Genomic DNA, 12,436 nt, shown 5'->3' on the forward strand with positions numbered 1-12,436 from the left:
TCCAAAACACCTCAACTTTATGAAAAAACTAGTTTAATTATCATCAAGTAAAAATATTTTACAAATATATTAAATTATCTATCAATTATCAAATTTAATTACAACATAAAAATTCTAATATAAAATTTAATAACAACATTAAAGTTTAACTTAATTAAATCAAAGTTATATCAAATTAATTTATTTCCCTAATATATTTTTCCTAAAAACATATAAAAAGTTCATTTGAAATTTTTTTAGATAAAAATTTATCCAAATAGGCATTTTTAAATTTTAAACAAATTTTTTTTACGAATATATGCTTTATATATATTTGAATATAGCCGTGGACATAAAGTTTATCTTGTAAAACAAAATTAAAAATTGTTTTATATTTTAAACAATACTCACCTTTTAAGTATGAAATTTAAGAAGAGATAATATTAGATTAATAAACGGGCTTCTTGGCATAAAAATTAAGTAAAATAGATTACTTAAAATAAAACATTTATGTCAAGATTTTTTTTAACATGAAATTCTGTAGAGTGAATTTGTTAGTAGTTTTCCCAAAATTGATCGGATTGCCAAACTTTAACTTAAATCATTCAAAATTCAAGGTTTCAATAACATATACGCTCTATTCCCCCGACAGACAAAGGGACTGAAAAGAGAGAAAAACCTGAAAACCAAACACATATTCCAACAGGTCAAACATGTCCAAATCTCGCTGTCCAGAAATTTCGAAATCATCTGGAAGTCGAGGAAACTGGTCAGAATATCGGATTGCTGACATGGCAGCCCTGACCTGCATAGATCATCAGCAAAACCAAATCTGAACAAACCGAAAATACTTCTTAGAAGTCTCAAGAGAATTCCATGACAGCAAAATCCGAAACACGAGAAAGAAAGATTGTCAATATCAAGAAATATTCATTCCACAGAAACACGAGATCTTAACATCCGATATTGGTTATAAAACCTAAAGATCAAAAAATCATTCTACGAATTTCAAAAAGCACTTTTGACATCATGCCTAGAAATGCTGATAAAATCAGGTAAGTGGCAGATGTATCGATTATATAATTCGAGTATGAACTTACTTCTGGAAAGTACCCAATAGCATTGGTTAAAGATTGTGCTTCCAGAGGGACAATATTGTACGGGATCAGTTCTGCTGACATAGTTGCATCTGACTTTTTTATCCTTCTCAACTGTAACAATAACCACAAGAAAGCAAGTTTGGAGCAAACAAATTGTCTATGAATGAGTTCTTTAACACAAAAATAAATCAATCGATGGCGCAAAATAATAAAAGAAGCAAAGCAGTCAGAAATATATATATATCAAGACGAAGTTTAAGAAACTGGGGATGAAGGCAAGGGAATACCTCATCCGTGATCAGCCTTCCCACTCCATCTGCCGGCACATCTTTGCTAAGTGACTCCATCACCTCAACCAAAGCCCTCAGAGTAGCAAATACTCTTTTCAAGCTACAACAGGTAGAGAAAACAGAGAAGCTGTAAGGACACTTTGCCAAGGTACCATATTCTGATAAATATCAAGTAGCAGAATCGAGGTAAAATGGATTGTGTCTGCCCTTTGAAAAACTATTACTTTAAAAAAATTATGTTGAAAATGAACTGTGTTAATCGAAAAGGCTACACACAGGAAAGATACAGAAAATTTTAATCAGTGCCAGGAGTGAATAAAAATTTTGGTGGCTGCGTTGCAGACGTCAGGTGAAGTAACTGAGCAAAAATCCAAGATGAGACAAAGGCGAAAGAAACCAAATTTCATCTTTCATAAAGCATGCAAGAATATTTATAAATATTAATATTCCAATATGTTGTGTCTAAAGTTTCACTAAATCAAAAGGCCAGCATATTGACATTGCAAGGGAATTTCAAGAGAAGAAACATAAAGAAATACAAAGAATTCAGAGAGTGCACGTGCATAGATGTAAAACGGTGGTATTTAGAAAATTTCACTTTTTGAATGGGTAGAAATGCCACATACACAAGCAAGGTAATTTCGTTGGACTATACGAATGCACTACTAGTTATGAACAACCCACAAACACAACAGCCATATCTAGTTCTGTTTATTATTTTTCTGGAAAATACTTTTTGAAAAAATTTTCAAAAAAAAAAATGGATAATATAATATATGTTTGGTTTTGCTTCTAAAGAAGACATCTTTTATTGTACAATATCATCTCATGCAGAAATATTTTGAATTAATGATATCATGTCATAGATAAATATTTTTCAATAATATGGAGGGCATCTAAACTTTGAAAATATTTGGGAAGTAGTGATAGTTAAAAAGTAAAAATAATAGATACATGGGAGATATGAGAATTGGTGAGAACGAGTTCCTGGTAAAATGCAAGGAGACTATAATATTTGACTTCATTTTTGGGAACGGAAAAGAGCAATTGGAAACAGAATCCACATTCGTCGAAGGTAGCTTTTGGAATGTTATTGATCACATGAGAACAGCAAAGGGGTGGCCAAGGATAAACAAACAATAAGGAAATAAACAAATTAGTAAATAACGCACTCTCCAATGTTAGCACTAAAATTTCCTGATTCGCGCCATCTCTTTTCCTCATTCTGGATGTCATCAACTCCGTGACGTCTCTTATACTGCTGATAAAAATCCCACAACCGTTCAACATCACGATTACGATCTATTCGAGCACCATCCTTTTTGGCAAGCTTTTGCTGCAGCCAATGGTGAAGAGCCTAGTTAAAACTGTACTTCTCAAAGAAGAGTGCCAAGTACAACATGAAACTAAAGTCCTGATGATCACATGCGACTATCAAAATCAATTACAGAAGCTTTTCAGATCACATACGATGTGTATAGCAACAAATAAATACAATATACTTCTATGACATTATTTCCTATATTCAAAAATTTCATCCAAGGCTATCCAAGACACGAGCAGTAGATGAATATGCTATTGTACCTTAATAACAGACATTAAACCGGTCTTGAACTGAAGAACACCCCTACCTTCACTGTTAGGGTCCAAATTCTGAGCCATACTGTATGCCTGCTCACATACTTCAAAACAAAAGGTCAAGGAATGATTAAATAAAATTTAGATTGTCGAAGCAGATACCTGAACTTATTAACATAAAAAGAATGAAAAGAATAGCTATAACAACAAAGAAATCGTTTACGCAAAAAAACTGCATTCATGAAAGAATATCTGAAACCATTTTAAGACAGTTTATCAAGCAAAGTCAGCAAGGACATCAAACATGAGAGATTGTGACAGTAAATGGAGAACTCGACGGTAAAAAAACATTTCACGTTTTTATAATTGAATCAATAATATTTTTTTGAGTAGAAATTTCGCAGGACTACCTAGAAACAACTAAACTAAAAGGTGATTTTTTCCATGATTTATGCTTGGAAGTAGGACAATAAAAAACACTGGAAAGATATCTCCAAGAAAATCACGAAAACAATATAGGATAACATCAAAATTGACAGTATGAGTAGAAGAGTATCATTTGGGACAAATCTGCATTTTGTAATTAACAAAGAAGGCAGTCTTCGATGTTTCGAATAAGGACATCAAAATACATTGGAAATATATCGCTAAGAAAATCACTGATATCGATATAGGATCAACATCAGACCAAAACTTCAAATTTGACTATAAAACAGGTAGGTGTAGAAGAGGATAGCTCGAACCTAGTGAGAAATTGGAGTTGGAGTTATACATGTTGATTTGACCAGGATTTTTTCCTTTTCTCTCTTTCTGTGCGGATCAATAGTCCGCTTTCTGTTACTACTGCTTCTAATTAATTAATATAATATAGTTTCCTATCAAAAAAAAAATGTTGAGTCTGAAATTTGAAAGTGCCCTTTGGCTAAATTTTTTAGAAAATAAAAACAAATGAGAGCAATAAACTAATTCGGGAAATCGAAGCAATTATGACTCATCACACTGCAAGCAAGGAAGCATACAAGCTTTAAACTAATTATTGAAGTTCCCACAACGATTTGTTGGAGAACTTTATATTTGCAAAGTGACCAAATGTGCGAAGAAATTGAACGTGGAACCCATTATATTAGGTCTTGCTTTGGACCTTACCCTGTGGACTCAAAGCGTGACACTTATGAATACAATGGAAATCAAATTGATGAGACTACTCCAAGTTCTTACGTATCAGTATGGGGTGACGAAACATGGACAATCAGACCTTTATCCAAAGAAATAATGTAACGTGAAGCGAGCAACGGGGGAAAAGAATTTACAACAAATTGTGGGAATATATGCTCAATAATCCATCCTACTACAAATGCCCGCAAGGATACACAGAACATGATCCCACTCAAAAAGTTCTCTGGAGATATTTCAAAAATACCAGGGCTCAAAACCATAGTTGTCAATAGCCCCCGTAGCCCTCGCTATAGCGAATACCGTGGCGAAGCGACACCACATCACTACGGACCGCTACGCGCCATGGACTTTGCTATAGTGCCAATACCGCGCTCGCTATCCTCGCTATTGGCACTATAGCGACAATCGCGATAGCTGAAATAGCGGCACTATTGCAAAACGAAGCTACATGCTTATTTTCTATCCTTTTTTTTCTAATTTTGGTTTTTTTGGCATGTACTTAGTTAGGTTTTTGCTGGAAATTATATTTTTCTACATTTCTTGCTTTATTTTTGTGTCTTCTATGATATTTCAATGAAAAAACGTAAAATAATTTCAGGTTTTAGTATTTTACATATAAAGTTGATGGAATATTATGCTGGAAATTAAGGTTTTTGAATTGATGTTACTATATGCTATATATTATATATTTAACGAAGAATCAAAAATGTCCTAGAGAGAGAATTTTTTAAAAATGCTTTCATCCTTGCGTAACCTTCGGTCCAACGGCCAACTCTCTTCCTCAAACAGTGCCCCATGACCTCCATCATTGTCGACCACACCATCACCCCTGGTACCATCGCCGACTGCCGGTTGCCGGAAAACTTTTGTCAAGCCCAACGGTTCCGTTTTTTGAGATGGGATTTCTTCTGCTATACTTAGTGCGTCCGCACTCTAGCTTCATTCTCGCACAATCTGGCGCATTTTTTTCTCTTGTTAGTAGCGCACGCAGTCAAGCCTGGTACTGGAATGGTCCATCGATTAAATCTCGCCAGAAATGTATGCTACAAGCAGATGGAGTATGGCCTCTGGGCTGGTAGCAAGGGATGAAGTGATAAAGATTGAACACAAAGTATTTAAGCTGCGTCTGGGAAATGGGGGCAGTTCGATTTGGTGGGCTGAAAAAACTAGGAGATCGAGTTACATGATGGACTTCAACCGTGATGAGGCACGTTGGATAAGCCTAAGATTCAAGGACTTCATCGCTAACCCCTATTCAAGCTCGGATTCCATCGATATAGGGGAAGGAACGCGGTCTTCACAATACAGAGATTTAACAACAATCGTGGAAGATTCGTCGAGGTGAATAAATTCTATATGAGGGGCAGAAAGCAAATTACGAACGTGCCCAGCGGCTACAATTCAGGGAGATGGAAGATCATATCGGATACCTCGGGTAAGTTGCTGTCAGGGAGTTGTCAAAGAAGGACTCAACAATCTACTCTACATCACGATTCCAACACGTTGAGAACAATCACAGTAAAACAAGACGATAGAACAATATAGAGGGAGTCTAAACGAGGGCAGCTGAAAGATGCGGAGGATAGTGGTAGACTAAGAACGGACATGGAGTGGCATGAGGCAATCATTGTTAGAAAAAGTAGGGTGAATATTTCTTGGGATTTAATTCAAACCGTTCTTGGAAACTCTACAAAAAAATCAGTAAAATTATTCCCGTTTCAGGCCAACAAAGCAGTATGGTGGTCATCGAATTCGGATGAGTTCTCATACTATATAAAGCTGAAAAGAGGATTCTTCGATAATGGGGTGTCTTTGATCTTCAAGGAGTGGAGACCGGATATAAACACGACAGATATGGTAGACAAATGTTGCAACAGCTGGATTAGAATTTGTGGGCTACCTTGGAATTTATGGTTGAAGGATAATTTTAAAATTATCGGGGATCAATGCGGGGTTTTGTTGGATATCAGCACTGATACATTGCAGTTCCGTGATTTGGAAGCAGTCAAGATAAAGGTGAAGGACATTGATGGAGGGTTTATAAACCGTTGGAAGGGGGAATATAGAGATCAGAATTCAGGTAGAATCCTTCGATCCTACAGCTTATGAGCAGTATGAACGACAAACATATGCACAAGTAGTGGTGAATGGTAAAAGAACCGTGGCGGGTTGGGGTAACACAAATATTCATAGGAAACAGATAAGAAAGGAGGTGCCCATAAGATGTCTTATTAAAGGAAAGAAAGATTCGGAGATCATACTGGATCAACCTTTGAGCACGGAAGACGGGAAAAAGATTTGGAAATGGGAGCAATGGAATAACGATGAAACACAAGCAGGGGTCTTACATCTTTGAAGAAACAATAGAAATGTTCAGTAGAAAAGAGCGAGACAGTAGCACCAATTAACCTGCTATAAAAATTGTTGGTCATGGCTGCAAACCCACATCATGCTCCAATTAGCAACTATTTGCTGAGAAATGAAAATCTCTGAGGACTACATGAAAAAAAAAAATGATTCTTCTACAACAAAAACAAATGTTGAAACCATCTATATCCCTAACACTCAACAATCCATGAAATTTCTTCAGTTTTTTCCCGTACTATCGCCGAAATGCATTTATGTATGTCACCTTCAATTAATAATTTACTTGGGTGATATTTCACACAATGAAAATGTTGACAAGAGTTTTAATTGCTTGTTTGGGTTCAATAGAGTCGGGCTCAAGCTGAGGATCGAGACCAAAGTACAATTGAGTTACACAATGTTGGAACCTAACTCGAACACTTGAACGTGGCAAAGCACCAGGTCCAATCCAACTAAAAAAAAATTGAGATAGTGGCTGTTGGAATAGACAGTTTGAGCCCCAATAACCTCAAAAACAGGTGTCCTTACTCAGTGCAACACCAGGTCTAAATTCAAGTAAAAACAATATTTCAGCTTGTCAACAAATTTATCACGCACATACGCTTCAACAAAGGATATGATAGCACCCAACCGAAACATTAAGTATATAATGCCATTGGCAGTTAAGAGCTCCTAAAAACATTTGTAGCTTACGTATCCTTGCAACATTAGGATCCTGGGATTGAATCTCATCAGCCGCCTGCAGAATTGCCTCAACATTGGTGGTCCGCTGAAGCGAATCGGGAACGGAGCCTGCAATTCCACTGGAGGTCCGCTCGTGACCATACCCGGTACCCCGCAACTGGTCCCTCCGCAGCGCAGCACTCACCAATCTGTTCCAGTTATCAAAAACCCTAGCCATAATCTAAGATATGCGAAGAAAACAATTCGAAAAACGCGCCAGATCTAGTTGAAATTGGAATAATGAGGGGTTTTAGGGCTTTCCCATTTCAGGTTTTGGGCGAAATTTTCAACGCGTAGTGTAAGTTCCGTTTTACAACTCGCAAAGACATGGGAAGCCGGAAAAGGGTAGTTTTCTAATTTCTGCAATGGATGCTGGGGCATTAATTGGGGAAATTTAGTCAAATGACACTTTACAATCTCATATTTAAAAAACTAACCTTCATTTTGAAAAGGTCTATTCTATCTCATTTTAAATATTTTCAAATCCTTATTTTTTTCTTTTATTTAACCTTACCGTTTTCTTTCTTTTGAAATCCCATTATGGGCTGTCTTCTGCATTTGGTGCCATCAGACACCGGGATTGACTTGCAACACTTGCAACAAAGACTTCCTCGACGATTCTGAGCAGAAGCTTCACTACAAATCTGAGTGGCACCGTTACAATCTTAAACGGAAGGTGAGCCTCCGTCGATTCCTTTTCATAATCTTATTGTATGTGTTTGATTTTGTTTATATTTATGGGATTCCTACCTCATATCACCTATTTGGATCCTCGTCGTCTTCTTCTCGCTTCTGGTTTACTCTTCAGTTTTCATTTGATTGTTTTCATCGTTATCACGTTCGCTTTGGCTGCAGTTCAATAAAGGTGGCATTTCGAGCTCACAGAATTTCTTGCGATTGTTCATGCTTCGAGGTAAGCACGGGAGTTCCCTTTTCCTTCCTTTCTTTACCCTATTATCTCCTAAGGGATTAGGCAGATTGTATTGTAATAATGGTACCAGTTTTGACTTTGGCAGCAATTAATTATGTTATATAATCTTATAAAAGATCGCCATCGAATGTTCCTTAATTTGTACTCTATGAAATTAGATGTCCGTTTCAAATCTTGATACCATATTCCTTTGGTGGCCCAATCCTTTAATTGTTGATCCTTTAACTCTTCAAAATGAATGGCACAACAGTGAATTCATAATGATCCCCATTAGTCCGAAAAGCTATCTTGTGAATGTCCCTAGAATCCATCCAGATTTGGTGATACCCAGCCCGCAAGTCCAGCTTAGAAAAATTTTCCATTGAATCAATCAATAGTCTAAAATTGAAACCCAGCCAGCAAGTTCAACTATACGATTTATTATTAATAAATTATTTGTGTTTGAGGTTAATTTATTTCTTTTTAGTAAATCATTTATAAAATTGTTTTTGCATGAGTTCAATTCTTAGTTTTGAATATTCTCTTTGATATAATTATTTTATGAGTGACGTTAAACTAACAAAATCATTCCTTCTTCTCCTTAGGTGACCGACCGTTCTTCTCTTAGCTCCATTGAAATTTTCCATCAATCAATGGTCTAATTCATTAATCAAGGACCATTTAAACAACCATACATTTAACATTTGTAATTAAAATGGCAGAAGAAGAAGTTTGGGTAAGTTTATCATTTTATATTAATTTTATAGAATTTTTACTTTTTGTTAGATTTGTGGAATTGAGTTTTTGCCTAAACTTTCTTACATATATGTAACTGATAAATGAATAAACTATTTGTGTTTTTGTTGAGAAATTGTGTTCAACATTGTATTTGTTGTTTATGTTTGAAAAATATTTATATTTTTTATATCATTTATGTTTTTTCGAGTGTAGGTAAAATTGAATCCTCAGTTATTGAGAAAGAATCACTTTGAATGCAAGTTAAGTTTAAACTCTCATTTCAAAAGTGTATCAGAAACTATCAAGGAATGCCTCAATGATGCAGATATGCAGAATATGATTGATGGAACTCAATTTGGTAATTTAATTAAGTATGTAAGTGATTACAATTTATCCAGTCAGATTATATGGTTCTTGATGGCTCGACAGTCATGTAAGACTACTAGTGATGAGTTGTGGATGATTGTGAATCAAAGACCGTTGAGATTTTCGAAAATGGAGTATGCACTTATAACTGGGCTTGATTGTTCAGAAGATTTTCCTGAAGTTGGAGAGACAATGCAATTTCGGGATAGACATTTTTGTGGCAATGAAAATGTATATATTGAGGAGGTGGCGACAAACTAATGGAAATGAGAAAAACACCTGAACGCACTATAAATTTGGAAAAATTGAAGTTAGCATGTTTGTACTTTGGTGCTGCTGTTCTTTGGCCAGTTCGACAAAAGACGGTTGGAGGATTTGGATTTGTTTAACAAATATCCTTGGGGTACGATAGCTTATAACGAAGTTCTTAAAAGTATAAAGCGAGATTTAACTTCAATCAAATTGAAGAAAAAGAAGAAGAACGAAAAGATTGTCGAATATGGAGCGTTTACTTTGAACGGATTTGTTCATCCATTGCAAGTAAGATATTTATTTTTTTTGTATTTATTTAGTTAATTTATTTAATATTAAGTTGGCTATAATTTTTTTAATGCAGATTCTTGCATATGAATGTATTCCTGGCATTGCAAAGAAGTTTGCTAAGCGAAGAGATAGATATAACATGATACTTCCACGTATGTGTGGATGGATTTCAAATGATTGGCATGTGAAATCATCTCCAAAGTATAATGAAGTTGTTCAAGCATCACATGAGTGTTTAAATAGGGTGCGTATTTTGCAAATAATTTATTTAATATTTCAAAGATATTTAATTGTAATTGAGTGTTGGAATTTTATAATTTGAAATATACAGATGGTTATTGGCGTGTTGACACCTACAGAGTTGGAACTACAAGCCTCATACATTGCAAATGGTCAATTTTCTGATTCAGATCCTAATTTATCGCATGTTCTGCCATTGTTGTCGGAGAGACAAAATGTATACTGCTATGCAGATAGCAGTCACGAAAACGTTGATCAACCCTTAGAAGAGCAAAATTCTTTTGAAGATATGCAAAGCCAGATAGCAGATGTACATGACAAACAATCACCTCCACTTCGTCAAGAAGAAGATCGACCACACACCTCCACACATATTGATCCGAGTGCTTTTGTTGGAGAGGTTCCCAGTGTTCCAAATTATTTTGTCCAACTTCGAGATTATATAGATGAGAAGTTTACAAAATTGCAAGCATACGTGGATGAAAGATTTACTAAGATTGAGGAGAAGCTTGAATAGGTATCTGTCCAGGTAAAAAAACAGGAAAAAAATCCAGCAGAGACATCACGTCAACCAACTAGTATACTTCCAAAAGCAAAGAGACAAAAGATGTTTGATATCAATTGTGTTAATGAAGAAGTCTTGCCATCAGAAGGTAAGTCACATGCTTTAGTGGATAAGTCATGTCACCTGATTAAATATTTTTAGATATATATAATTTTACATACAGGTTCTACATCTCCTCTAAATGGACACTCCATGATCCAACCAAGCAAACATATCTTGCACACTCCCCAACAATTCGTAGTTTATGAAGGAGCTTCCAATGCCCAACCAGTTGGAGATGCAAACAATAATGATGATAAGAAAGCTTACAATAACATGTTATTATCCTATGTCAGGGTTAAGAGGCAAATCAAGAAGTCATCGTACTTATCGTCGCCCTTCATGCAATTGTCAGAGACGCCCCTGTATTAGTTAGCCATCAACTTGGATCATGTAATGGCACATTTCAACCACTTCAAATAGCAAAGTCACCGAAGCTAACTAAAGCTTTGAAGGAGCAAATTAAAACAATGAAAGGCACTCGTCAATGCCTAATGGCCGCCTACGATAAGAAATGGTTTAATGATTTGCTCTTGCCTAGGTCGTGGCTTGGATCTTCTGTGAGTATATATGATTTAATCTATTTAATTAATATATATGTTCTTCATGTGTTTTGTGATAATCATTAATCTTTTTCTTATTTATAGCACATTAACGAATGCATGAATGGGTTTTTGGTGCTTCAAAAAAAGTATCCTCATTTAGTGGCACAAGACATTGCTATAATGGGTGGTTATTTTAGTGGACTTTTGGGTGTTGTCCATTCCAAAGCTGAAAAGGGTATGTCTCATTGTCATTGGGAGGATTTGATTCGAGTGGCTGAAGGATCAAGTAGAAAATGGAAATCATTGCCATGGAAAGAAACATCATTTATTATTGTGCCTTACCATGTCCCCAACCATTGGGTTGCTGTAAAAATCGATATAAAGGCCACATCTATCATAATTTATGATTGTGGAATTTGTTTAACCAAAGAGATTAACATGGAGTCGTATGTTCGTCCGCTACAAGTGCTAATACCTCGATTATTGAATATTGTGGGCGTAGTAACAACCGATACATGGAAGAATACACGACCGCCGTCATTCCCTCAGAATATTGCTGGGTTTGTTTTACCAAATTCAATTTTATTTTATTTTACATTTATTCCATGATTAATTTTAATAATATTAATTTTGCAGAGGTGATTGTGGTGCATGGGTGATCAAGACCATCGAGGTGGAATTAGCTCGTCTCAATCCATATGAAATAAATGACAAGATAGTCGACTCATGTAGACCCTATTTAACAGCATGTACTTGGAATAAAGATTGGATTTTGTAGCGATACCATGGTGGTTGTTGGGATGTTTTGTAGCTTTTTTGATTATGTACAACTGCAAACAAAAACTAATGAGTTGTAGTGTTTCTACTAGATATTATGCAATTGTGTGTTTTTTTTTCTTTTTTGGATTCCATGGTTTAGTTATTTGTTCCATAGTTTAATTATTTGTTTTACATCCCATGGATTCCATGGTTTAGTTATTTGTTCCATGGATAAGAACTTACGAAATTAAACATAGTGAAATAAGGGAAAAATGACTGAGGGTGACCGAATGGCGACTGAGAGCGACCGAATGATGATTGAGAGATATAACAAAAACGAAGTGAGCAAAATCGTGTTTTATATTTTATTTTCTATATTATGGTACGTTTTCATAGATAAGAATTACGAAATTAAGCATAGTGTGAAATAAGGAAAAAATAACTGAGAGCGACCGAATGGCGACTGAAAGCGACCGAATGACGACTGAGTTATATAGTAAAAAATAGTGAGCAAATTC

At 35.5% G+C, this 12,436-nt stretch overlaps 2 protein-coding genes and 1 long non-coding RNA gene across 3 annotated transcripts in view; 2 read left to right on the forward strand and 1 right to left on the reverse strand.

Annotated features, from left to right (window-relative positions):
* The window catches only part of LOC140976451 (callose synthase 10-like), a 58,246-nt gene extending 50,667 nt beyond the window's left edge, over positions 1-7,579 (reverse strand). Inside the window, exons 1-6 of the mRNA XM_073440605.1 lie at positions 7,184-7,579; positions 2,954-3,051; positions 2,542-2,705; positions 1,367-1,469; positions 1,080-1,190; positions 659-784 (exon numbers count right to left, since the gene is read on the reverse strand). Coding sequence (XP_073296706.1) covers positions 659-784; positions 1,080-1,190; positions 1,367-1,469; positions 2,542-2,705; positions 2,954-3,051; positions 7,184-7,391 — 810 coding nt within the window. The 5' untranslated portion in view covers positions 7,392-7,579. The remainder of the gene's footprint in view (positions 1-658; positions 785-1,079; positions 1,191-1,366; positions 1,470-2,541; positions 2,706-2,953; positions 3,052-7,183) is intronic.
* Positions 7,580-7,765: 186 nt separating this feature from the next.
* Positions 7,766-9,589, forward strand: LOC140976639 (uncharacterized). Its single transcript, XR_012175252.1, has 4 exons — positions 7,766-7,889; positions 8,069-8,126; positions 8,729-8,859; positions 9,075-9,589. It is a non-coding gene; the product is annotated as an uncharacterized lncRNA (long non-coding RNA).
* Positions 9,590-9,600: 11 nt separating this feature from the next.
* Positions 9,601-12,061, forward strand: LOC140976638 (uncharacterized). Its single transcript, XM_073440882.1, has 6 exons — positions 9,601-9,767; positions 9,844-10,014; positions 10,102-10,663; positions 10,739-11,174; positions 11,262-11,719; positions 11,796-12,061. Exons 2-3 carry the CDS (start codon positions 9,910-9,912, stop codon positions 10,525-10,527), a joined length of 531 nt encoding a protein of 176 aa, XP_073296983.1. The 5' UTR covers positions 9,601-9,767; positions 9,844-9,909; the 3' UTR covers positions 10,528-10,663; positions 10,739-11,174; positions 11,262-11,719; positions 11,796-12,061.
* Positions 12,062-12,436: the final 375 nt, after the last annotated feature.

Source organism: Primulina huaijiensis, chromosome 5, assembly GCF_012295235.1.
Source record: "Primulina huaijiensis isolate GDHJ02 chromosome 5, ASM1229523v2, whole genome shotgun sequence".
Taxonomy (NCBI): domain Eukaryota; kingdom Viridiplantae; phylum Streptophyta; class Magnoliopsida; order Lamiales; family Gesneriaceae; genus Primulina; species Primulina huaijiensis.